The 24,733-nt window shown below is 36.2% G+C and overlaps 1 protein-coding gene across 2 annotated transcripts in view; it reads right to left on the reverse strand.

Annotated features, from left to right (window-relative positions):
• Window positions 1-24,733, reverse strand: part of LOC122314890 (BEACH domain-containing protein B) — a 59,238-nt gene that overhangs the window by 15,891 nt on the left and 18,614 nt on the right. The window contains exons 5-31 of one of the 2 annotated variants that reach the window (XM_043130529.1): window positions 22,151-22,327; window positions 20,588-20,908; window positions 19,766-19,988; window positions 18,740-18,808; window positions 17,797-18,255; window positions 17,315-17,642; window positions 15,881-16,324; window positions 15,624-15,782; window positions 15,331-15,480; window positions 14,663-14,818; window positions 14,437-14,478; window positions 13,944-14,288; window positions 12,814-12,987; window positions 12,213-12,373; window positions 11,736-12,051; window positions 11,206-11,638; window positions 10,740-11,073; window positions 10,416-10,604; window positions 8,910-9,171; window positions 8,524-8,715; window positions 8,215-8,433; window positions 7,907-8,083; window positions 7,221-7,336; window positions 2,864-3,328; window positions 2,496-2,709; window positions 697-918; window positions 52-525 (exon numbers count right to left, since the gene is read on the reverse strand). In XM_043130529.1, the coding sequence (XP_042986463.1) occupies window positions 52-525; window positions 697-918; window positions 2,496-2,709; window positions 2,864-3,328; window positions 7,221-7,336; window positions 7,907-8,083; window positions 8,215-8,433; window positions 8,524-8,715; window positions 8,910-9,171; window positions 10,416-10,604; window positions 10,740-11,073; window positions 11,206-11,638; window positions 11,736-12,051; window positions 12,213-12,373; window positions 12,814-12,987; window positions 13,944-14,288; window positions 14,437-14,478; window positions 14,663-14,818; window positions 15,331-15,480; window positions 15,624-15,782; window positions 15,881-16,324; window positions 17,315-17,642; window positions 17,797-18,255; window positions 18,740-18,808; window positions 19,766-19,988; window positions 20,588-20,908; window positions 22,151-22,327 (6,821 nt within the window). Of the gene's footprint in view, window positions 1-51; window positions 526-696; window positions 919-2,495; window positions 2,710-2,863; window positions 3,329-7,220; window positions 7,337-7,906; window positions 8,084-8,214; window positions 8,434-8,523; window positions 8,716-8,909; window positions 9,172-10,415; window positions 10,605-10,739; window positions 11,074-11,205; window positions 11,639-11,735; window positions 12,052-12,212; window positions 12,374-12,813; window positions 12,988-13,943; window positions 14,289-14,436; window positions 14,479-14,662; window positions 14,819-15,330; window positions 15,481-15,623; window positions 15,783-15,880; window positions 16,325-17,314; window positions 17,643-17,796; window positions 18,256-18,739; window positions 18,809-19,765; window positions 19,989-20,582; window positions 20,909-22,150; window positions 22,328-24,733 lie in introns of those variants that run through there. The other variant, XM_043130530.1, reaches the window with a different exon arrangement.

Genomic DNA, 24,733 nt, shown 5'->3' on the forward strand with positions numbered 1-24,733 from the left:
ATAATTTTTTAGTTTTACATTTGTTGCACAAATTTATTTATTCTCGCATACCTCACTAGTTTCTGTCTCCAGCGAGGAGGAAGAAGACTCTTTTCTGTCTTGCAGGACATCCTTCTTGTCAATACTGTCTTTTAGTTCTGTGCATTGAGTGTCAGGAGGATCCTTGGGGATGGAGGCCTTATGCCCACTTATTTCAGTATCATTATCATTGGATTCTGAACACCCTTCATCAGTTATTCTTCTCACTCCTTTTAGCAGAAAATGCTTCATTTGCTCAGGAATTAACCCCACAAAACCAGATTTGTTTTCATTCACAGGAAGATTAGCCTCATTGCTAGGGGCAGAGGAGGGAGGATGACACAACTTTTCATCAAAATGGTAATTCTGTCTTAGCTTTGGTCTGCGCCGCCATGCATCTTCCGTCTTGTCAAGTTTCCAATGTGTTATGGAATTATTGGGAAAAGGATTAGCAGACCATGGACCTCTCTCATCAATCAAAGAACGGAACATGTGTATCCATTTTTCCTGTCCAAGCAAGACTTATATTTACATCCATAATGATGTAACAGTCAACATAATTTCAACAGTAAAAGGAAAAATGAACAAGCAAGACAAACAGAATAAATGAAAATAAATAAAATAAAAACAAAAAGAAGAGATGAAGTATTTTCAAGAACACCAGAACTGTCCACATACAGCAACATTTTGCTGCTCCTCCTCATAAACAAGCTGGAATGCAGCTCTTCTGCTGTCATCTGAAGCAAGAATGGAAGTCAAGCTACTTTGTATCTCATCTTCGAAAGCTTTCTTGTTATTAGATTCTGCAAGAGAAGTTTCATCTATCCTAGTGCGGAGTTCATGCAATTGCCTGCTGCGGTCAGCTTTTAATGTATTCATATATCTTGCCTCATCAGCAACCTGAAGAACGAACTTTAACAATTAAAAACTGGATAAGATGACAAAGTAAATGGCTTGCAGGCCAAATGGCAACTCCAGCTCCCATAAGTATAGAGTGACAGCGAGTTTGATGATTTGAGTCTCTTTGGGTGTCCGAGTTAAATTCTCAACAGAAACAAACTGATTTAAAACGTTGTCATTCTTTTCATCACTAAATCATTTTCATGAGATGAAAAAGGGCCACCCATTTAGTCTTATAGTTGCTAATGCAGGGCAGTGGATGTGGAGTACACATGTGATACCTCAAGCTGACTTATTTTCATAGTACTATTCCAAAACCATTTTTTTTTAAAATTCGAGAATGCAGATAACTACGGCTCTGTTCACTTGGTTAATGACCTTAGGGTTAATGGGGAAAAACCTGTGGACCTTACAAAATACACTGATTGAATATATGTTATACTAATATGAGTGTGCATTTAAACAGTGGAGGAACCAGGAAATTTTTTTAGGGGGGCCAAATTTTCTAATGTGCGACACATTGAAATTTAAAAATCATAAAAACATAAATACATATAAAATTAGATCTCAATAATTGCAATATAAACATAAAAATAAAATTCTAAAAATAAAACATCTTAATATATGTTTCAGGTTTTTAACGATAATGTTTCGTGAAATAATATTCATCTATTATTATTTTTATAATGAAATATTTAAAATCTATTTACTTCGTATAAACTATCAAGTGATTTTTTAGAATGTCATCTTTCATTCTAGTATATATGTAAGCTAGTTTAATAGTTTTATGTAAACTCTAGATATTTTCATGTCACATTAAGCATATAATATTATAATAGATACCTTAAATAAGATTTGTTTTTTGCTTAATGAAGTCTAGAGGATAAAACCAACTATTTTCCATATAGATCACCAATCTTAAATGATTTTTCTTGTATTGTTACTTTGGATTCCAAATTAAGAAGCTTAATATTGTATATCAAAAAACTTTGGGATCCTTATTAGTAAGTTTCTTATTTCTCCTAAACTTAGTTTTGATTTAATTTTGGTGAGACCACACTCTTGAAAATAAATAATATAGAGGAATTATACAAAATTTTGAGACTACAGGAAAAAAATTGAAAAGACATTTCTAAGTATATTAAAATTTTATAGAATATATAGAGATTATAAATTTTTTTTTGGGGGGAAGGGGGGGGGGCATTTTCTATATTTATAAAATTATGAATAAAAACTAAGGTATATTTTAATTTTTCAAAAAATTTTGGGCCCCCTCTTAGATGCAAGTGGTTCCACCACAACATTTAAACTTGTTCCCTTAGGACAATGTCAAAGGTTTAAGGTAGTAACTTTAGCGATGTTTGTATTGCATTCTTTGCACCATGAATGTGCTAGTTTCTATGCCACTCCAGCTTTTATTGTTGAAGTATTCATCATACCACTTCAATCTTGGATGCAATTGGCAAGATTTGCAGATAAATGGGGGCATTAGATAATAAAAAATTAGGACATGGCAGTCAAACAACATACATTAATGAACTAATGAATAACAACATGAACACAGCTTTAGGACTCACTGCTGCAAGTACTCGATCCTTTTGGATTAAATTGTGAATTGATCCCGTTTCTTTTGAATTGCTGCCTGAATCCAAGGAGTCATCTCTTCCAACAATGCTTGTAGCAAGCAATGATTTGCCACAGTTGACAGTTTCTCGAATCAAGTGTGATATAACATGAAAACGAGCACCATCATTTAACATTCCAAACTGCGACCTAACAGCAAGCAAAGCCCTGGCACAATTTTATGCAAAGTCAGTTTTAGTAGAGAATGCACAAATTGAGACAATCACGATTCTATAACCTAAGTATCAATAACTAAGCCTACATCAACAATATCTCCAATCAATAAGTTTTTTCAGATGTCATTTTAAAACAAAAGAAGTACCAGATGAAAAGCTGCAATCTGCTTTTGCTTTGCTCATCATCAGCAGCCAAAAAGCTCGGCAAAAGTAAAATGACCTGTTGGACACATCGTGATGCTCTTTCTAAAGAAGATTTGTAAAGATATAGGATTACGAGTCTAAGAATAATGCGTGGGAACCTCTCCCCTCGTAAAAGCATAGCCTTATCAATGCTTTTGTTTGGTTTTCCACCCAAAGCACTGCCTATCCCTCCTGATACAACAACAGCAGCCACTTCTGCAGCTGGAATGTTCAGTGATTCCACTAACCCACGTGCTCGTTGCCCAAGAGAAGGACCCACAGCTGAAGACGATTTGGGTAAAACTTTGCTTGGTCCCTTACCATTCATCTCACAAATAATAGTCCACAAATCATCATATAGATTCCACCACTTCTCATCAACTGTGACATCTTCATTGGCAATTGGCTGCTTGTCACCCCACAGATTTCTACAAATGAAACAATCAAACAACAAATAAAGCTAATAAAAAACTACAAGATGAACTTGGTTCCAAAACAACGAAGTAAAAAGAGCACATGGGGAACTCAGACTTTAAAGGAAAAAATAATCAAAGAGGAAAATACATTGCCTTCTATTGTGGACTCTTAATCTCAACAGATTAGGGTTGGAATATCAATTCTTATTCCAAACTGATTTGCATTAACTGCATGGATCCTTGTTCTTCAATCACCCCTATCTACTACAGTATCTTTGCTTTTTTCCTTATGATAAGTGTCTAAAATGATCTTCTTTGCAGAACCTTTAATTATCATAACCTTTTTCTACTTCTTCAAATTATGTCAATTTTAGTTTCAGTAATCATTTTAACTTCATGCTTCTCCAACTTCAAGGAAGTCAAGCTTTAGCAATAATGTATTCATAATCTTCATTGCACATGATTTGGGTGCTGATCTCTGAGCCCAACTTTCTTATTTCCAATGAATTACCAAATACTATTTTTTTTTTCAGCAAGTAAACCAATGTGATACAATTTTTTAATCATACCCAATGGGTATTTGAGCTCAGATTTTAATGCTCCACCCCTTTTTATAGGATAGAAAGTCATTATATAAATCTATGCTATATATAGCACAAACTCCTTAAGGGAAAAGTTGATGAACCAAAATGCCCTAAATAACTTCAAAAGAATGGCCGTAGCACTTCTCTATAAAATAAATTATTAGTTAATTAAATTCTTGTTTATTTATAAATGTCAACATGTATAATAAATTATCTTTAGAAAATCTCCACACACAAAGTGGGCTATGCCTATCTTTATATCAATGAAATAACTTATTACTTATCAAAAAATAAATCTCCACACACAAAGCACATTGCAACCAAAAGACCACCATCAAGTAAACTTGACATGCAAAAGAATGAGCTTATCAAAATAAACCCCACTTAAATATGATCCAAATTTTCCAAATCATTGAAATATATTCACCTTTGGTTATAGAAAAAGAAAGAAATATATCCGTCTTTCTGTTTACTAACAAATGTATTATAATAAGGAACATCTTTTGCTAAAGTCATAACAAAAGGGTTGACAAAGTTATGTTTACCATATACACTATAAGGCTGTGGAAGATCTAGCCCTCGGAAAACGTTCAGTGGCAACCCACAAATTATAGTAGTGAGTAAGATGGTTCTTGCCTCATTTGGTGTATGTGGAAGGAAAAAAAAAAAAAATTATAGAACCCTTGAAGACCACAAATGGATGATGAGAGAGCTCAAAACTATAGTAGACTAAGCATGTATGATTTTCTTCTATCTTTTTCTCTTTCTAGATAGGTATATTTCCCTTGCACTTGGGTTGCATTTGCATTTTTCAATACAGATTTCTTACTTGTAAAAAGATACATTATAAGACATATTGTTAGTATGCATCTCAAAAAACTGGTTATTCGAATAGATTACATCTGTATCTATAAAATTTTAAAATGAATTATAAATTACTGAAAAGGTTCCACATGCAATGCACACATTCTATTGCTATATCATTATAAGGCAACCATGGTTTGATCATAATTTTATTATTTCCAAAAAACTTTATTCCAGTTTTCCATGGCATTTTTCAGGCATGTTGGGACATTGTCAGGGAGGACATCATCAAGGTTTTTCTTGAATTTCACTCATTAATGAAATTTGAGAAAAGCCTTAATGCTACGTTCATTGCGCTTATCTCTAAAAAAGTTGGGTCCGTGGAGGTGAAGAATTTTCGACCCATCAGTCTTGTTAGTGGTGTGTACAAGATTATCTTGAAGGTGCTCGCTAACCCTTTTGAGAGTGGTTATGGGGAAGATCATAACAAAGTCCCAAAATGCCTTTGTCAAGGGAAGACAAATACTTGACTCCGTTCTCATTGCTAATGAATGCTTCGAGAGTAGAATTAGAGGCAGTGTTCCAAGCATCCTTTGCAAATTGGATATAGAGAAGGCTTTTGACCTTGTCAATTGGGATTTTTTGACATATATCCTTAGTAGGTATGGTTTTGGGGAGATAAATGGTGTAAGTGGATGAAGCATTCAATGTCTTCAGCTAGATTTTCAGTCTTGGTTAATGGCACTCCAGCTGGTTTTTTTAACAGCTCACTTGGACTGATACAAGGGGACCCTTTGTCCCCTTTTCTCTTTGTTTTAGTTATGGATATGTTCAGTAGAATGTTGAAGGCAGCGGTGGATAGGGGTTTTATCTCGGGCTTCTCGGTGGGCAGTTCCGCAGATGGCAGCATCAATGTTTCTTATTTACTCTTTGAAGGTGATGGCTGGAAAAGGATCTTGTCTGAAGGTAGTAGAATCACCTGAATCAAGAGCACCTTATCTAATAATCTATTTCCTATCTTTATTTCCTTTGCCTGCAGGAGTGGCTAATAGAATGGAAAGGATATTCCGTGACTTCTTGTGGGGTGGATTGGAGGATAAGAAGGAATTCCACTACCTCAAGTGGGATAAGATTTGTTCTCCTTTATATTTGGGAGGTTTTGGGATTAGAAAGCTGAAAACTTTCAACAAGGCACTCTTAGGGAAATGGTTGTGGCGGTATCATCAAGAGGGGGATGCTCTTTGGAGGATTGTTATTGATGTCAAATATGGGAGTATTTGGGGAGGTTGGTGCTAAAACAAAGTTAGAGGGGCATACGGAGTGGGAATGTGGAAATTCATTTGCAATGGATGGGGGGAATTCTCCAGAAATTTCAGATTTGAAGTGGGTAGGGGTAGCCGAATCAGTTTTTGGCATGATTTATGGTGTGGAGACATGGACTTGATGATTGCTTTCCCTTCCCTCTTTAGAATTGCTTTGGATAAAGGCGCTTCTGTGGCTGATTGCATGGGCAACACTGCTGGTTCTATTCAGTGGTCAGTAAGTATTATTAGAGATGCCCACGATTGGGACATGGGGGCCATCACTTATTTTTACAGCTTGCTCTATGCTTTAAATTTAAAATCTGGAGGGGAGGATAGATTAATCTGGAATCAGCTTGGTAATAAGAAATTCTTGGTTAGATCTTTGTACAAGGTCTTGGTGTTACTTCCTTCTACTGATTTTTTCCCTTGGAATAATATTTGGAGATGCAAACTGCCTCTCAAGGTCCGATTCTTCGGGTGTTTGGCTTCTCATGGGAAAATCCTTACTATTGATAAGCTGAGAAAGTGCGGTATCCTTGCTATGGATTGGTGCTTTATGTGCAAAAGGTGTGGAGAATTGGCGGATCACCTTCTTCATTGTGATGTGTCGAGGGCTTTGTGGGATGAGGTCTTCGCCAAGCTTGGCATTGCTTGGGTGATGCCCAAGAGTGTGGTGAATCTAATCTTTTGGCCTGTTGGAGAGGGATTCAAGGAAATTGTCAAATAGCGGCTGTTTGGAAGATGGTTCCTCTTTTGTCATATGTGGTGTATTTGGAATGAGAGGAATGGTCGCTGTTTCGACAATAGAGAACGCTCAGTGGATGGGATTAGAGCTTTCTTTTTTCATACGGTGTTGCTTTGGGCTTCGGTTATTGTAATGGATGGGTTTAGTCCCAATTACTTTCGTGCTGTTTTTCAGCTTTAGCTTGTAATTGCTAATTAGGTGTTTTCTTATCTTTATTGTGTACTTGGGCTATGCCTAATTACGCGGTTTCAATAAATTTCTTACTTATAAACAAAAATAGTTTTCAAGCAGTTAAATCATTGAGAAATATTTGTAAAACTTGCAATGACCACACACACCTAAAGATATTATAAATCATAGAAATCAACACAAACTCCATGAATAAATAAGATAATAACACAGATGCATATAACTAACAACAGATATTTTAGGCAACACTTTTAAAATAATAAATTCATAATTAATACCTAGAAATTTGATCATCAAATTCTCCATGCAAGACCTTGTGTAAGGCAGCGCTATAATCTTGGTGATGGTCTAATTCAAAGGAGTCGAGAGAAAAATCAGCACTACTAGCTGGAAACTGCAAGAAAGACATGTATTAGTACTAGAAGATAAAAGAGTATTGGGTTTCTAACTATCATATCCAAACCTACATCTCAAAAAAAAAAAATAAACATAATTTAACACCATTGTACATCATCCCAACCTAGTGGCCTAATTCACCATTGGTTCTTTTTATTTTATAGAGCACCTTAAGGACTCACTAGAACAAAGCAACCATGTAATTATGTAGTTTCAACAATCCTATGAATAGTGTGCATAGAGTGTATGAGTATACAAAAAGGGATAAGTCGTGTGACCATTTCTAGTATCTTGGTCATCCAAAAAGCAGATGATAAATGAGCCTAAGGAATGGAGAAATAATACTGGATTATTACAAGGCAAGCAAATGTTTGATGTGATTTTAAAATTACCATTCCTTTCCATGTGTTTTTTTCCCTTTTTTAGGGAAGGGGCAGGGGGTAGAAAAGAAAGATGGGGTCTGAACAAAACTTAGTGACAAAGTATATGACTATGACACTGACAACAATATTTCAGACCACATTCCAGTCAGAATAATCAACTTGTAGAGTCTCAAAAAGTTGTATACCGGAAGTTTATGGTCTACTTCAGATATAAGCATCTCGTCAACCAGTCTTAGTAGGTATAATGTATTATCTCTACATGGTTGAGAAACAAAGACATTCTCCACAGAAGATAAGTCCATCAGCCTCCGTATTAGATCACCATATATATCACGAAGCAAGTATTTATAAGAGACACCTCCCTGCAGAGATAAAATATTTAAGCAAACCAATGTAACATAAATCTACAAAAAGAACTACAGACTAAACTACTTATCAAAAGATTCCAACAAACCTACCTATAAAAAAAAGGAAAAAAAAAATCACGACAAACCTGCTCAAAGTGTGCAAGTAGGAAAATCACTGTCTCTTCTAACTGTTGCCAGCCACCTTTTACAGAATGCATGTAGTAACTAAGAACAACACAAAACAAGTTCCTCAATAGATGTTGCTCATTTATCTCATTGTAATACTCATTTCGTGCCTCATCTTTGTAGTTTTTTAGCACATCAAGCTGTACAGAAGCCATTAACCAAGCATTCCACCCATATTCCTGTTTACAACATTTGAGAATTCAGACATTAATTTTTACACATTTAACATAAGCATAAAGATATGATTAGAAGATATAATGTAATAATACCATAAAAGCTTCAATATTTGAAGGATTTGAATCAAGAAGATCAAGAAGATCTGTGATTATTTTCAGTCTTCCAGATTCATCATCACAGCATGACAGGAATCTGAAGATGAGCACCAACATTTGAGGAAGGAAAAAATGAGAGTCATGTCCCTTGCTTCTCTGCCTGTCAATCTGGTTTTGCTTCTGTAACACCTGTAAACAGAAGTTATAATTCAAAGTTAAAGTTCATATCATTGAGATTGCTTTAAGAAATTTGTGTGCTTGCATCACTCCTGAGAACTAAATACTAACAAGCAACAACGAAGGTAGAATAAAAGTGGTTTCACTTATAATGTTGTGATTACCAGAGTCTTGGCTTATTTATCAAAATCATTAGTCGTGATTACCTGTTTGGGACTAGCACCTCCAAGAAGAACGTCAAACAAGGTAGCACACAAATTCTCTGTCTGTGGAAACCTGAACAACCTATCAGATATGGCAGAGAAAATTGGTTGCATCCTTAAACTGATCTTCCTATGGTTTTCTGAGAGCAATCTGGATCTTCCCACAGCTAGATTGAAGAACCTTGCTCCCTTTTTCTCAGATGGAAGACCAACCAAAAGTCTTCCTAGGAACTGCAAACTAAGTAATCTGATAGGCTCAAATTCCCTGTAAAATAAAATAAAATTCTTCAAAAAATTTCTTTTGCAACCTCCGGCAGCATAATAACAATAACAATAATAATAACAATAGAACAATGTATAATTAAAACTATAACGGGGCCATGCAAAATCAGCTATTTGCAACAACAGTATTATAATGAATTCTAATTGCAGAATGATATTTGCACCAACATATCGTTTATTAGAACACGGCAGAAGGGTACACACATTTTTCAGAGGAAACAAAGTTTCAGAATTTCCCTTGGGTAGAACAAGCCAGAGCTGCTCAATTGGAATACTTGAGGTTCTAGACAATATGGAGACAAGAGTACGTCAAATGTCACTTTAAATCCATTGACCACAAATGAATCTCATGAACTCCTGCTGCTCTTTCTTACTCAGGCAATAATATAATTGGTTTCTCAATGCAATTCAATCATCCTTTCAACTCAGAAAGCTTCTATGATGTTCTAGTTTGTATACTCACCAAAAAGTTTCACAACAAAACTAATGTTACACTAATTGAGGTTGATACTATAGCATTTACTGACAAAGATATAACACAGACCTTTCATTTAGTTGTGGTAAGAGTTCCTAGCTAACTAGTTGATAGACATGCTGCTATCATAAACCCATAACAAATATGAATTATTCAAATATACATCCAGCATTTTAAATTAGATTTTATATCTTTTCATTTTACCTCTTCCCTCTAATCAGGTTCTCTTGTATACACCATGTATCTTAAGTTGTGCCGCTCTCCGCTTTCAATAAAGATAACTTACAAAATAATTTAGAAGAAAATTCAGAAAAAAAAAAATATATATATTCTTCTTAATAAACATCAGAGGGGATTATATATAAATAACAGAACTGGGTTAAAACATCAAAATAAGTATTAGGTGTTAGAGGCTGTTTGATTATAGTATTAATTTTGAGCAAGGTTGCTGTAAATTGGCAGCATACATACTCAGCTTTCTTGTTCATTCCCTAAACTTAATGTCATTGCCAATGTGTTCCCCACTTTATTGCATCACAACTACTCAACAGGAAAGCACCATCACATCATCACATATTATTGTATCCAAGGCTTAGCAATGCGTGATGATAATTCAAATCTCCAAGGATTAAACACGTTCGTGATGCTAGAAAAGAATGCAGTATATAAGCAATGAAATACAGCTGAACATCACTCTGGTGCCAAAGTTCATCACTTCATCTATTATTGAATTTGCCACATTGAGGACCAACCTCTGAAGAAGATTAACAAAAATGTGACAGCCACCAATTGTGTTGACTTGTTCAAGGAAAGAAGCAAGCAGTGGTTTCTGAGAAACAGCACGAATAACCACATGTAAAACATCTTCAATGCATGTCATATCTTGACTTGTCTCAAAAAAAGCTATGAGAGCTTTTATATCTGCTGCCACAATATTTTGCCTGCATATCACCCCAGGACTTCTTTAAATGTAAACTTGGAAAAGATAATATCTGGCTACCACAGAAAAAGAAAAGATGACTGCAAGTAGGTGTTCAATGACCAAAGAACACTCTCAAATGGTAAACAAACTATACCTGAGGCTCATTTCACCAAGACTTAATAAGAGAAGGCGAATTTTACGTATTTCTTCTTGGCTAGGCCTCTCTCCAATAACTTGCTTGGTGGTGGGATGCAGAAGAGGCTTACTGCCAATAGCAAATCGAGATGCATTATCCCAGTAAAATTGGCTTATTATATCAAGAACACGTGGGAGACCACATAGACTTTTAAGCAACCTCGGATCATTATCAAATTGTTGGATGAGAAACATGTACAATTCACGCTGAACCTTGTATGCTGTGTAGAGCCAGATGAGAGGATTAAGAAATATGCTAGATATGGCATCTTTGACGAGCAGCTCAGCCAAGCCTGGAGGGAATAAAAAAAGCATAAATACCAAACCAATACTGTGAGTTCAATTGAGATAAAGGCAACAAAAGAGAAAAAGCAATCAATGTATGACTTTGAAGCCGATTAAATGACAAAAAGTGTAATACATACCACTGTTTGCAACAACATTTAACAGATGTTTCAAAGCTGAAAGAGTTTCCAAATTAAGTTGCCCTGGAGGAACTGATTGCAACAAAAATCCAAGTATTGAAAATCCGGAAAGAAGATGCATTTGTTGTTGATTTGCCAAATTCTCATCCAGTACGGAAGCAACTAGCTCAATAACTTCAGCGGTTAGACGCTCTCTTGTGACAGGTGTAATGACCGTATATTCAAGTTGTACACTTTCTTCATTCTCATATCTAACAGATTGTGTTATTAGAGGAAAGAAAACAGATACACCCCCAACACAGTAAATTATCTGCTGCAGTAAACGCCTAGAACATAATTGTGTACCAATCATCACAGATGATTTAAATGAGTTCTTGTCGATTGCATGATCCAACAAAGGAGAAACATTAAACAATGTCCTGCCATCACTTGCCTGAGATAAGAAACGAATGTTTTAGATTTAATAGCCAGACAAAAAAGTAGACTTGGAGAGAAGTAGTGGACCTAGTGGTCCATGTAAGAGAGCAAACCTGAGCATTAAGTCCAAAGATAATTTTGGATGCAAGGCCGTCTTTAGCATCAAGAATACCACTAGGCAATGGGTGATCATAAAAAGGTGCTGCTTCATTCTCAAGGAAAGAATACATATAGCTTGGTCCAAGGGAGTATATACCATGGACTTGCTCAGAAGAAATGGCATCATTAAACAAATAAACAGGACCAATCTGGCCAAGAAAAGGAACTGAATCCTTGATTGATTGCAAGGTGGGATCTTCATCAAATATAGGCATGCTAATTTTTGCACCAATTGTGCAACTTGTTAAAGATTCGTTAACTTTTGCATATCTGAAACAAGAAAGTGTGATGCTTAGGGAAGTCTCTGTTTTCATAATGGGGTTGTTGGGGGGGGGGGGGGGGGGGGGGGGGGGGAATATAATCGCACAAATATTTTTTCCATGATCAAAACAAAATATAATTGTGAAGTAATAATAGAGATGGCCTAGAACCTGCATCTTTCGAATGAAACGAGATCACCGTCGACATAACACCTCAATAAGCTACCCCCCGAAAAGGCTCTTCCAATGCTATGAGTTATACAAAGAAAATGCCATTTCTTTTTTACAAGATTAGCACGCAGCTGGACACACTGTCGCTTCAGATTTATTGACTGCATAAGGCAGGGAAAAAACTTTTCAAGAATAGTATGGCATGCAATTGGGGCAGTAAGCTTACCTACATTTTTTATATTGGTTCCGGATGTCCCAAAACCAAAGGTGCACAAGCCCTTGGCAAGGAATTTCCGGTAAGTGCACCTCGGTAATTCAAGGAAAATTCCTCCAATTTGATGGCCCCTAGAATTTTTTTGCACCCAAGGGATTCAAACCTTAGACCTGGAGGGAACATATTACCAAGACCAAGGCTCTTACCACTTGAGCCAACCCCTAGGGGTTTAAGCTTACCAACATAAAAGTACAAAAAGGCCAAAACAATTAAGAATACCACAAGTTTGAACAAAATATGCAATAACTTGTATTAATGATGACACATTTCCAGATAAAGCACAAATTAAGCACCAAGGAATTTCCTAACTAAAAGCATATCTTTTACCTCATAAATAAGCTTGTCCTTTGCAACCACAGCCATGCATCCCCTCCCATTTTCTGTGAGAAAACTGAAAAGACCCATTGTTCCACTCCTTGGGAAGTTCTCTACCCTAAGCCAACATGAAAAAGAAAAACCCTTATTGAGTGGCCACTGCACAGGCGTTTCAATTATGATCCCCTACAAGACATAAAGGAAAAATTATTAAAAAAATAAATTTGCTGAAGGAATACCCAAGAAACATTACTCTTTTTTTTATTGGTAAATAAGATTTTATTGATCATAAGAATAGGCAAAAGCTCAAGTACATGGGTCACATACAAGGGCAACGCCTAGGAGTGATGTTCTAGTGATACAAGAAACCATGAATGTTCCTGCCATTAAAATCAATTACAATCGACCATTGGAACATTACAGAAGATTTTTAAGCAGAAGAAATAACTTCCAGCAGAAAGGGGCAGTTCCATGTACATACTGGGCTAGGCCTGTTTTTGATTAATACACTTTTGATTACTTATAAAAAAAAAATAACTTCCAGCAGAACCATTACATAAATGTTCCAATCTTGCACTGAGAATTGCAAAGAGAATACTTTTGAAAAGATAATTGAAAAAACGAACACCTATCCAAGAAAAAAATTATTAACAAATACCAAGTAATAAAAAACAAACAACCCATGTCTGGAATCCTCTTCTATTCAAAGATTATTTGGATAGAAGCAGTTTGTAAGAATGAAAGGTTTTTTATATAGAAAAGCATTCATTTTGGTAATAGAAGCATGTGTATACAAACATAGCAAAGTCTGTAGTTGACATTCAATTATTGCTCAGTGTGAAAGAACATGTATCCCTTAATATGCGAACTACAAACCCATTCAGGAATTTTTTTGGCCATGGAATGAACAGAATGCTGAACATCATACAGAATGCTTAATAATAGAAAAATATAATTATTCTTCGCTGTAGCAGGATTTGCCAGCATTTTAATATCAGGTAAACAATTCAAATTTCACATGTTCCAGAAATTTACGTAAATCTGTTTTTTCTTTTCTGTAAAACGTATGTAAATCTTTTCTGAGTTTAAGCTAGAAGTATCCATACTTCGAAATTGCTTCAAAAGATGGCACAAGGGCTTACAGAATTATTCCCATTGAGATCAAAAAAGGCAGTTGGTCCCTTTTCATTTAACATTGACAAAACGGTGGTCAACAGTAGCGAGCTGTTCTGTTGCTGACTCCCAACTTTCTCTCTTCGCAGCAGGGCAAAGATTTTACGAATATCCCGCCCAGATATGCTATGTCCACCAATGACCCGGACTAAGTGGGCAATTTTCAAGATAATACTATCATTATCTTCTTGAGAAAACCAATCAAGAAGAAAGTTTAGCATTCCAGCTCTGACACATGCCGCTCGATTAGAAAGGGAATCCCTGAGCAGCTGTTGGAACACATCCAGTCCATGATGCTGCAACAACTCACTGCTCTGCCCGATCACAAAATAGCAAGTATGACACAAAAGTATATTTCCGTACAGACACAAAAACCGAATAACAATCACAATTACACAGATTTAAATCTAAAATCAAGAAAATGAGGATGAACAAGTTATCTAGAAAAAGAGACAAACCAACCTTCTGTAGCACACATAGAAAAAGTATGATGACATCTTCATTCTGTATCACCAGGGAAAAATAGAGTTAAACATGAGATGCAACTCAGAAATCAAAGCATGTATCAAATTTTTTGCATGCATGCAAGATCATCAGCGGAAAGCTGAGTATTATCAGTAAGCAAAACCAGATAACAAGAACCTAAAGATGTTCAGAAACTCGGAGAAGGTTTGGACCATCAAATCACCTTGATTATCGGGCTTGATTTCATCTCAAACTTTCCATCAACAAGCATATCAAGAAGCGCATTCAAAAGCCCTTCACTTGGATGCCATTGGCAGAAGTCTAACAGCAAACTTTGTAATGTCTGGTAACCCTTTCCAGCAAGAGCTCTAAATGCATCCTACAAAAAATATACCACGTGCAAGCTAAAATACAAACATAATATTGAACAAAACACCACTAAAAGCAGTTCGCCAACAGCTGAGACTGAAAACTAAGCAGCAAAAACACTAACACCACCAATTAATTACTGCTAGCACTGATACGTAACTGCTACTACTAAGTGCTCAATCCATCGTCAAAAAAAGTGCACAGAAAAAATATTTAAAGAAAACCAGAGAGTTGCAAGCAGCTAGGCTTTTGGGAGAGAAATAACATAAAAACAAATAAAGCACAATAAGACAATAAGAAATAATGTATAAAGAATAATACAACCATGTGAGGAGAAACAAGAGAGAGAACACCAAGCTATTCCCTAATGAGAAAATACAGTGAATCTACATAAAAATTTTCGAAGGTTTCTAGTTGTTGTTCCAGTCTTAGCACCAATCAAAGCAAACACACACACACACACACACACACACACACACACACACACACACACACACAGAACACAGAGAAAAAATAGATTACCTTTGAGGCATCGTTACTTGCAAGCAGACAAGTCAGCGTTTGAAGGACATTCAAAACCAACTCTTCTCCATCTGCCTCATCAAGGTTACCATTCAGTAAAGAGACTACATGCAAAAAGCACTCTCCATCACGGAATAAGGCCTGATAGTACTGAAGTAGCACAAATTTGTTAGGCATCAAAACGTTAAAAAAATAAAAAAATGATGTACGAGAGCTAACTTTCATACACTCACACATGCATTTCAATACGACTACATCAAAAGCAAGAAAATAATCACTAAATGGTGATTTACCACTGGATCAGTCAGGAGCAGATCTCTAATTCCAACTAATAGATCAATAGAAATTTCTGCAAATTTCTTTTCATGTTCCTTTATTTGAGTAAATGTTTCTAGATATTTGGAACATAACTGCAACTTTGCTTTTTGATCTTCTTCATTGATAGGAACAATCTGAGAAGGAAGCAAAATATGAAAGAAAAAGAATAATCAGTTCAGTTGCCTTCACACTATAGCAATCAGGAAACCAGAATCATATGATAAAATAATACCTTCATGAGCCCAAGTATATGTTCAAGCACAAGGCTTCTCAAACCTTCTTCCCAGAATAAATCAAACAAACAATCAATACATGCAGAACTGTGCAAAACAAAAATTCTTGCATCATCTGCTATTGAAAGAAATTCTGTGAAGAGCTCCATCGATGTTTTCAGGCACTTAATCAAACTTAGGGATATCTCATGTGAATTGGATCTCTGATGATATATAGTTTGAACTGCTTCTACATAATTACTATTTCCAGACCGTCTAGCTTCTTCAGCTTGAATGCAAGCAACTTTAAGCACCCGAGGAACTGCATTAAGTGTCTTAAAGGAAGCAACAGTTTTCTCAGCTGAAAGCTGTAATATGCAACGTAGACTCTTAGCAAGAACACTTGCGATCTCAGGATTATATGCAGATTGTTCGAGGGCATCTAACAAAGCAGACGATTCAGGCTGCCATAGCATTAAGGGGGGAAGAAAAGAGGGGAGAAAAAAAGGGTAAGCAAAATTCCCAACAGATTAATGCAAGATACCTTGAAGGCACTAGAGCACCAAATATGATCAAATAAAATTCCCTGAAATTACTATGAGGAAAAAGCAACATAACTTCTTCTTTTTTAAGAAGATATTTTATTCATATTGAAATAGATAAAAAATAAAAAAAAATAAAAAAAAATAAAAAAAAAAAGGAGCACCATAACATTGAGTAACTGTTTCATCATCCTATAATATATAGAGACAACGGTGTGTATGAAAGTAAAAATAAACACAAAAAAGTAAAGCCTCAAAAGGATTTTTTTTTTTTTTTTTTTTTTGGGGGGGGGGGGGATATATAAAGCCTCAAAGGAATACCCAAGGCACGTCACATAAATGCGTGAAAATCAGCAGGAAAACACATTTTTTTCAAAACATTTCAAATGGTCCATTTTACAGATCAAACTCCCCAGCACACCATGTGATCTTCGTCAAAATATACATCTTCAATCATATTGTGAAGGACAGCAGATTCAAATTTGGAAATTTCCAATTCAACAATCGCAAGGCAATTCTTCTCACTTGCCCATTCTAACTTAAGATACACAGAAAAATTTTATAGAAGGCATATATTGAACCTGACAACACACTTGCAGATCCAAGGTGGCAAGCCATCGCATGTAAGAATAACGCTCATGTAAAGCAACTACCTAGTAAATTAAGAAAAGTCAACACAACTAGACATCTTAGACTAGATCTCTCTGCCTTTTCGGTACACCCGATACCCATATCATGGCCTATACTCTATGTTCCAATCCATAAATCTCATAATCATATAAGAATTTCGACCAAAATCCCAATCCATATCCTGGTTAAATAAGACAAAAAAATATGAGCTTAATAACAAACATATAAGCTAAATGAAGAGAACTATTTAATACAAAGGTTCAAATTAAAAGGAGTACCAACCAAATTATGTGCACTGCCATTAGAAGTTGCAGCAAATTCCAGGAATGAAATTACTTCCATTTGTAGAGTTTCAACCCCACTAGATTTCACTTGACCATCAGTGCTACTGGTAGTAGCAAATATTTCTGGTTTCCTAGGAGACCCATCATGGTTAGTGTAATACTCTCCAGAAAACTCCTCTGAAGATGGTCCAAAATAGAAAAAATTCTCCGAGAAGACAAGATTCCATATTCCCTCTTCCCGAAATACTTCCAGCAATACAGGTGATGAAACAAGAACCTTCCTAAATGTATTTAGTACATAGCGCTGCAGTGTATTGAGAAAGACCCTGTAGTAGAAAACATACAACGAAATTATGCAGAGAAAACATGAGTTCTGTAAGACATGGAAGCCAAAATAAAAATAACAGTAACCCAGCTTGTAGGACAAATTTTAAAGCAAGCATACAAGTTGAATTGTTGTAGAAAATTTGTAAACTTCACCTTAAATGGTTTGGCAACTCATTCTGATCTGAACAAGCCTTGACACAAGGGAACACTGTGAGAAGAACCCTCATAACCCATTTAATTGAAAGTTCACCATACACTGGAGAAACTGGTGTGGCAACTTGACCAGAAGACACTTCGACATTACGAGATCTTGAATCTTCTGGAGCAAAAAGGAAAGAACAAAGTATTCCAACCAGCTTACCGATATACTCATTCCAAAGCTGAGAATAAGCACTGGTAAGAAGGGGAACAAAATGCTCTGATGTACTGGTTTTCATAGGATTTTCATTGGTAAGATCAATAAGAGATATTTGATTCCTATGCTGCCCAGACAAATCTTTGCTCTGTTGTGTGTACTCTTGAAGCATGAAAGCAGGTGAACAGAAGCTATTCGCAAATTTTTGCACTCTTCCATTTTCACACAGAAACTGCATATTGTTCAAATTCCCAAAGCTGAATACTTGTCAAGGGAATTACTACTTACCACAAAGAGGGAAATGCATATGGAAAGTTTGGAACATTTCAGAAAACCCTCCTGAAAAATCAGGACTTGAGGGACCCAAACAAAGCCAATGCTGTGCTTTATCACATGGAAATTAAAACCAGTGACTTGAGTTTACAACTATGAAGCAGCATGCATTGATGCATTTAAAAAGTACCAGAAGTTTTTTTTTTTTTTGATAAGTAATAATCTTTATTGAATATGAAGAAACTAGGCAATGCCCAAGTACACAGGGAGTATACAAAGTGAGACACCTAGTTACATTCTAGTGGACTATAACGTACCAGAAGTTAGGGAGCACTAATCTCAGTCCAATAAATGAAACCCAAGTTTTAGTTGACTATAGCAACACAAAGTTCCTTTGTTTTATTATGAAATAACCCTTCAGTGCATTCAAATTCTAGTGTCCAAGATTAGAGACAAGATAAAGGATACACTGCCTCTCTTAGAACTTCCAGAGAAAGAACGTGTAGCTGGAAAATTTCTAGCAAGGGGTTTCCGTCTCTGCAATGAACATTTGAACCAATAATATATCAGAACTTGCAAAATAGAGAGTACAACAAAAAACTTCCAAAAGACTCCATCTAAAATAGAAGCATGTATACCAGGAAAACCCAACAATAAAAAAGTTCCCTTCAAGTATCCATAAACAAAAACCAATAGTGTTGCATCTTAGAATTTGAAAAGAAGTTGAAAAAAAATGATAATATATGACAGTTTGCCTTTTATCAAACAATAGCTGCACAGCTTCTGCAATCACTGATATTATATTCTCTAAGTTGGATGAAGTTAACAAATTTTTAAGTCGATAAACTATACAAAGATATTAAAAATTCTGTAAATAAAAGTATAAGATATAATATGAATTATATATATTTCCAAAGGGAACATATCAAAAAATATTTATTGTCAAAATTAAATAAGCTACTCATGAACATAAAATGTAGCTCGTGGGTAAACACAAACACAACTCGTATTCAAATTAAACTTAAATGAACAATATTTGACCCCCCCCCCCCCCCCCCCCAATTTACACCTCTACTACCCTAGAGTTTCTAAAATGGATCTGTGAAAATTAATAAAAATGACAAACACACAACTAAAATTACCAATCCGCACTTCTTGGAAGTCATTGTTGTGACAATGGGTGTTACTATTCTATAACCCAAGTAGACATGGGTTGCGCCCCTATATGCCTTGAACAAGATTAGTTATCAAAATAGACAAGAAAATCTTTTATTCAGCAAGTTCCCTGGTTTGATAGTGTTTTCTCATAGTTTCAAAAACTACATTTGTTGCCAGCCTCACAACTGCCATATTTAAAGAAAAAACACACTCCCTAAACAAAGTGTTCATTCTATCACTAATGATCTCAACGAGCTTAGGGATAAATTCAGATGATATTATAGACAAGCAATTGTAATGATGCAAGAAGCCGCACACCAATAGTAATATAGTTACCTTTTTTCATCAGCATAAAAAGAGTTTTTAGATGTTAGCGCTTTAATTGATGGAACTCCAAGACCATCTAGTAGAACTTCAAGTCCTCCTATGCTTTTGAAATGATTTTGACCCCGTGGATTCTCAGATAGTGCTGAACAAAGAACTCTCAGAGTCAAATAGTGAAGAGACATATCTGTCTGCTGTTCTTTCATGCTCAACCTTCTGATGACACGCAACAGCTCTGCAACACAATCAAGATATCCCATTCAGTCCATTTCATACCTCCCTCCACTGGTAATTACGTTTAATATTTTCTTGTTTATACACTTCCAATATTAAAATTAGCTATCAAGGTATTAGAAGTACTGATCCGAGTTAGAATTCAGAATATCTGTTTACAAACTCATCCATCAGCATCAGTAGGGCGGCCAAGGTCTAATAACACATCCTTTAGGACTTTAAAAAAAAATCTCATCCATCGGCATCAGTAGGGCTGTCAAGGTAGCATACAAAACCAAGAGAGATGACAATTAAAATGGTATAAAACTCTGCCCAAAGATGAGAATAGGTCAGGCGATAGATAGGGACCATGGTGACTATCTATGGGACTTCTTTTTGTTTTCAGTATTGCATTATTAAAAAAAAAAACTATTTGTAAGTTAGAGGTGCATCCAGTGAGTATAAACTTATGACTTCACCCATCACTTTCTACTTACAAAGAATGGAATTTATTCCCATCGATATAATATATGTTGAAATTCAGATGACTCTGGTACAGGTTTCCGATGTCTATCACCAAGCCATGATCAAATTTAAAATAAAATAAGTTGCCTACCTTACCTACTAACCAATTAAGGCCACCAGCTTCCATCACAGAAACAACAGCCCTCTGATGCCAATGTAGCCTTGTTTCATAGGGGACCTTCGAATTACCAGAAGAGTTGAGTGCGGATGTACCACCACTTGGAACGAACTGTACACTGTTTCTATACAGCTGAACCTTCTCATATACATTTGAATCTAAATCAATGAAACCGCATACTATTGACACCACATATCCAAGAATTTGTTGAAGGAGTCCAGTCTTCTCTACAGCAAAGTTAGATAAACTTTCATCAGCAGAAACTGCACTGGTTATTGTTCTAAGTTGGACAACAGCACCTGAAGTAAACAAAACCCACAATGGTAACGATAATGCCCATATATTTCTGACAAAAATACCACACTAGAATTCTGGAAAATGAATCCATGACGTAAATAGAGGTTATTTAAACATCATGTGACAGCCAACTCATTATGGGAAGAAAAATTTGTACATTCTCAATCCATCACAGAAACCCATGCAGTTGGCACAAATTAGAGCACTGTATAAAATGGAAGCGCAAATGGTACATACGACCACTAAAAGGTAAGAAGATGGGCAAAATTAATGGTCAGGCATCCTCTAAACTAGGAAAAGTCAGGTAAAGATTGTTTATAAACCATCCAGCTCTTAGAGGGGAAAAAAGAATATGTGATCAGTTAAAAAGACTTGTGAAGAACCACTTAAAGCATAAAAAGAGACTAATGTAATACATAAGAAATGGAAAGGTAAGATTTAAATGCCGACTTAAAGCAATTTTGTAAGTAATATTTGTGAGAAGCACTAAATAGGCTTAAAGGAAAAAAAGAAACAGAAAGGATGGAATCATGGAAGAAGGGATAAAGATAAAGAATAGCACCCCACAGCAATGACAGCATCACATTCCAGAATATGTGTCAAGTTTTTTCAAGGCACCAATGCGGCAAAAGACAAGAAACTACAAATCCACAAGCTATACAATTATGCATCACTAGATATTTTTGGAAAAAAGTAAACATATGTGAATAGAATGATAGTGTTCTAACCCAACTAAAAAGTTGAAATATATGGTTCTCTCTCTCTCTCTCTCTCTCTCTCTCTCTCTCTCTCTCCCCCCCCCCCCCCCCCACACACAGAGATTATGCCATCCAATCAAGTCAAAGGCACACTACATAAGGTTCTAACTTCAGATGAAGCCCCTCCAGCCAACAGCTCTTAACAAGTTCATAGATTCTCTATCACATACAGAGATTATTATGCCATCCAGCCAATTCAACAGTGCACTTAACGAGTTGGCATTTGCCACATAACTTCAAATGAAGCAAAGCACATCCAACCAATGGCTCTTAACAAGTAACAAGTTAGCATTTGAGTCTCAGAATTACATGCAACTTCAACTATGTAACGGTCTATTATGATATTAGACATCAAGGTAAAAAGGTGTATCACTCACAAGGCAAAAATGCCAAAAACCTTTTGAGAATTACAAAAGCACCAATGGATATAGAAACAACGAGCATCAATACCTCAAAGCAATGTAGCAAACGTTATATATACGATACCTTTCATCAAGGCTGTAAGCTTTTGAATGCCACCATAGTATCCAAAAACTCTGCAATTATGCAGTGAACGGGTAACGATTGTCAGAGCATCCAAGACAGGCAATCCTTCAGAAGAAATATTCAAGCTTGTGGAAGCCCCAGATAAGCCTATTGTTGATCGCATCATGCTGGTGTTCACTGGATTGTTCATGAGAAAAACAAGAATAGTTGTAGATGGCATGTAACAAACTTGCTAATTAGAGAAAAAAAGTTGCAGTCAATGTATATGGGAAACATCAGAAGGGCAGCAACAGTGAAGAAACTAGAAACCAACTAGAAAATCTAAACAAACAAATTTTAATTTATAAGGGTAATAGACAGAAAATATGGTAGCACACAAGCTGATTGGCATTCACGTGGGGTTCATGGGACTTCTGGAGCAGCTATGTTGGATTATGCGAGTCCAATCACTTCATACATGGACAGAGGCGTATAATGTATCTCTGTGCTAATATTTCTGCATTTCTAGGTTTTTTTTCCTTCTTTTGACCATCAAATGGGTTATCCCTTGCATATATACATGCTGTGTACTTGGGTTGCTCCTCTTCTGAGCTTTTTATTAAATTGCATCTGCTTATAAAAAAGAAAAATGGGACTTTTGGAGTGGACTAGAGAAGAACATACATAGGGGATAAAAGGTTTCTCTAGTCTTGTAAAACTTGATGTGGGAGACAGCCCCAAGATAAAGTTATGACATGATGTGTGGTTTGAAGCTCAACCTTTGAAGGAAGCTTCCCATTACCATTCAACATGGCAAGGGTAAAAGATGCTTCAGTGGCTGAATACCTACAAAATTTGAATGCCTCTAATAATTGGGAAGTTGATATTATTAGAGCAACACATGATTGGGAGATTGACATTTTGGCCTCTCTCTGTCCAGTTATATTTGGTTCATGTGAGACTGGGAAGAGAAGACGATGTGTTGGGCCATATCTAAAGGGGTGTTTGAAGTGAAATCATTTTACCGTGTGATGAACACACATGAACAGTCTCCTTTTCCATGAACAGTCTCCTTTTCCATAAAAAGTCATTTGGAGTAAAGTTCCAATGGGAACAGCAGTGTTTAAGGTGGCCTTAGGAAAAATCCTCACTTTAGACAAAGTGGAAGCAATTCTAAACTTGTCCAGTTGTAGTCTTTAGGATTTTTTTTTTTTTTCACCTTTCGTTTTTCTTTCATAAAATTTTTTAGCAACTTCATGACACTGAAAATATCATTTTTTTTTTTGATAAGTAATATGATATTTCATTGATAAAAGGATAGGCATAGCCCAAGTACACTAGAGGTATACAAAAGCATACACCTTTTTAAGAACTAGTAACAGTTACAAGAAAATCATGAAAACTAAGCCCATTTAAATCCAACCCCATAGCCCACATAAATAGAGTCTTCCAAAAGAAACTCCTAAACTCTTCCAAGGAACGTTCATGGTCCTCAAAGAGTCTCTCATTACGTTCACTCCAAATACACCAAAGAATACAAATAGGGGCCATTTTCCAAACAGCTGCAATCTGTGGTGTCCCAGTAATACCTCTCCAGCATGCCAGAAGATCAACCACCCGGCCTGGCATCACCCATGCTATTTCCATCTTGCTGAAAAAGTAGTTCCACATGTCTCTAGCATACTCACAGTGTAAAAGTAGATGATCCACCGTTTCCCCACTCTTCTGACACATACAACACCAATCCGTGATAACAAGGCCCCTTCTCCTCAGATTATCATTAGTCAGTATCTTGCCTAAGGCTGCTGTCCAAACAAAAAAGGCAGCCTTTGTTGGTGCTTTAGTCCTCCAAATGTTCTTCCAGGGGAAAGAATGTCCTTGTTGCCCAGTAATAGAATTATAAAACGAGCGTACTGTGAATTTTCCTTTCCTCAAAGGTCTCCAAATCATCACATCTTCAGTTGTGGCAGCAATAGGAATGTTATACAGCAAATTAAAAAAATCCACCAGCATGTTCACTTCCCAGTCGTGTACCTCCCTATTTAGGCTGATATTCCACTCTTGTGAACCTTGTATAGTTACCCTCAAATCAGCTACCATGGCATCTGGATCCCTTGCAATACTGTAAATAGCAGGATAAGCCTCCCGCAACACTGTGTCACCCACCCAACAATCATTCCAAAAGCGTATCCTTCTTCCATCCCCCAAGCTCAATCGAGTATTACTAGCAAAAGAATCCCATCCTTTCCGTATGAACTTCCACAACCCCACTCCATAGGGACCCCTTCCCTCTTTTGTACACCAACTCCCCATTTCACAACCATATTTCAAATCTATCACCCCTTTCCATAAGGCTCCACTCTCATTGTTATATCGCCAAAGCCATTTTCCTAATAAAGACCTATTAAGAATCCTCACATTCCTAACCCCCAATCCGCCATCTCTCAAGGAAATGCACACCTTATCCCAGCCCACTAAATGAAACTTAAACTCCTCTCCTATTCCACTCCATAAAAAATCACGTTGAAGTTTTTCCATTCTACATGCAATGCTAGCAGGAAGAGGGAATAGAGACAAATAGTACGTAGGAAGATTTGAGAAAGT

Source organism: Carya illinoinensis, chromosome 7 (genome assembly GCF_018687715.1).
Source record: "Carya illinoinensis cultivar Pawnee chromosome 7, C.illinoinensisPawnee_v1, whole genome shotgun sequence".
NCBI classification, from domain to species: domain Eukaryota; kingdom Viridiplantae; phylum Streptophyta; class Magnoliopsida; order Fagales; family Juglandaceae; genus Carya; species Carya illinoinensis.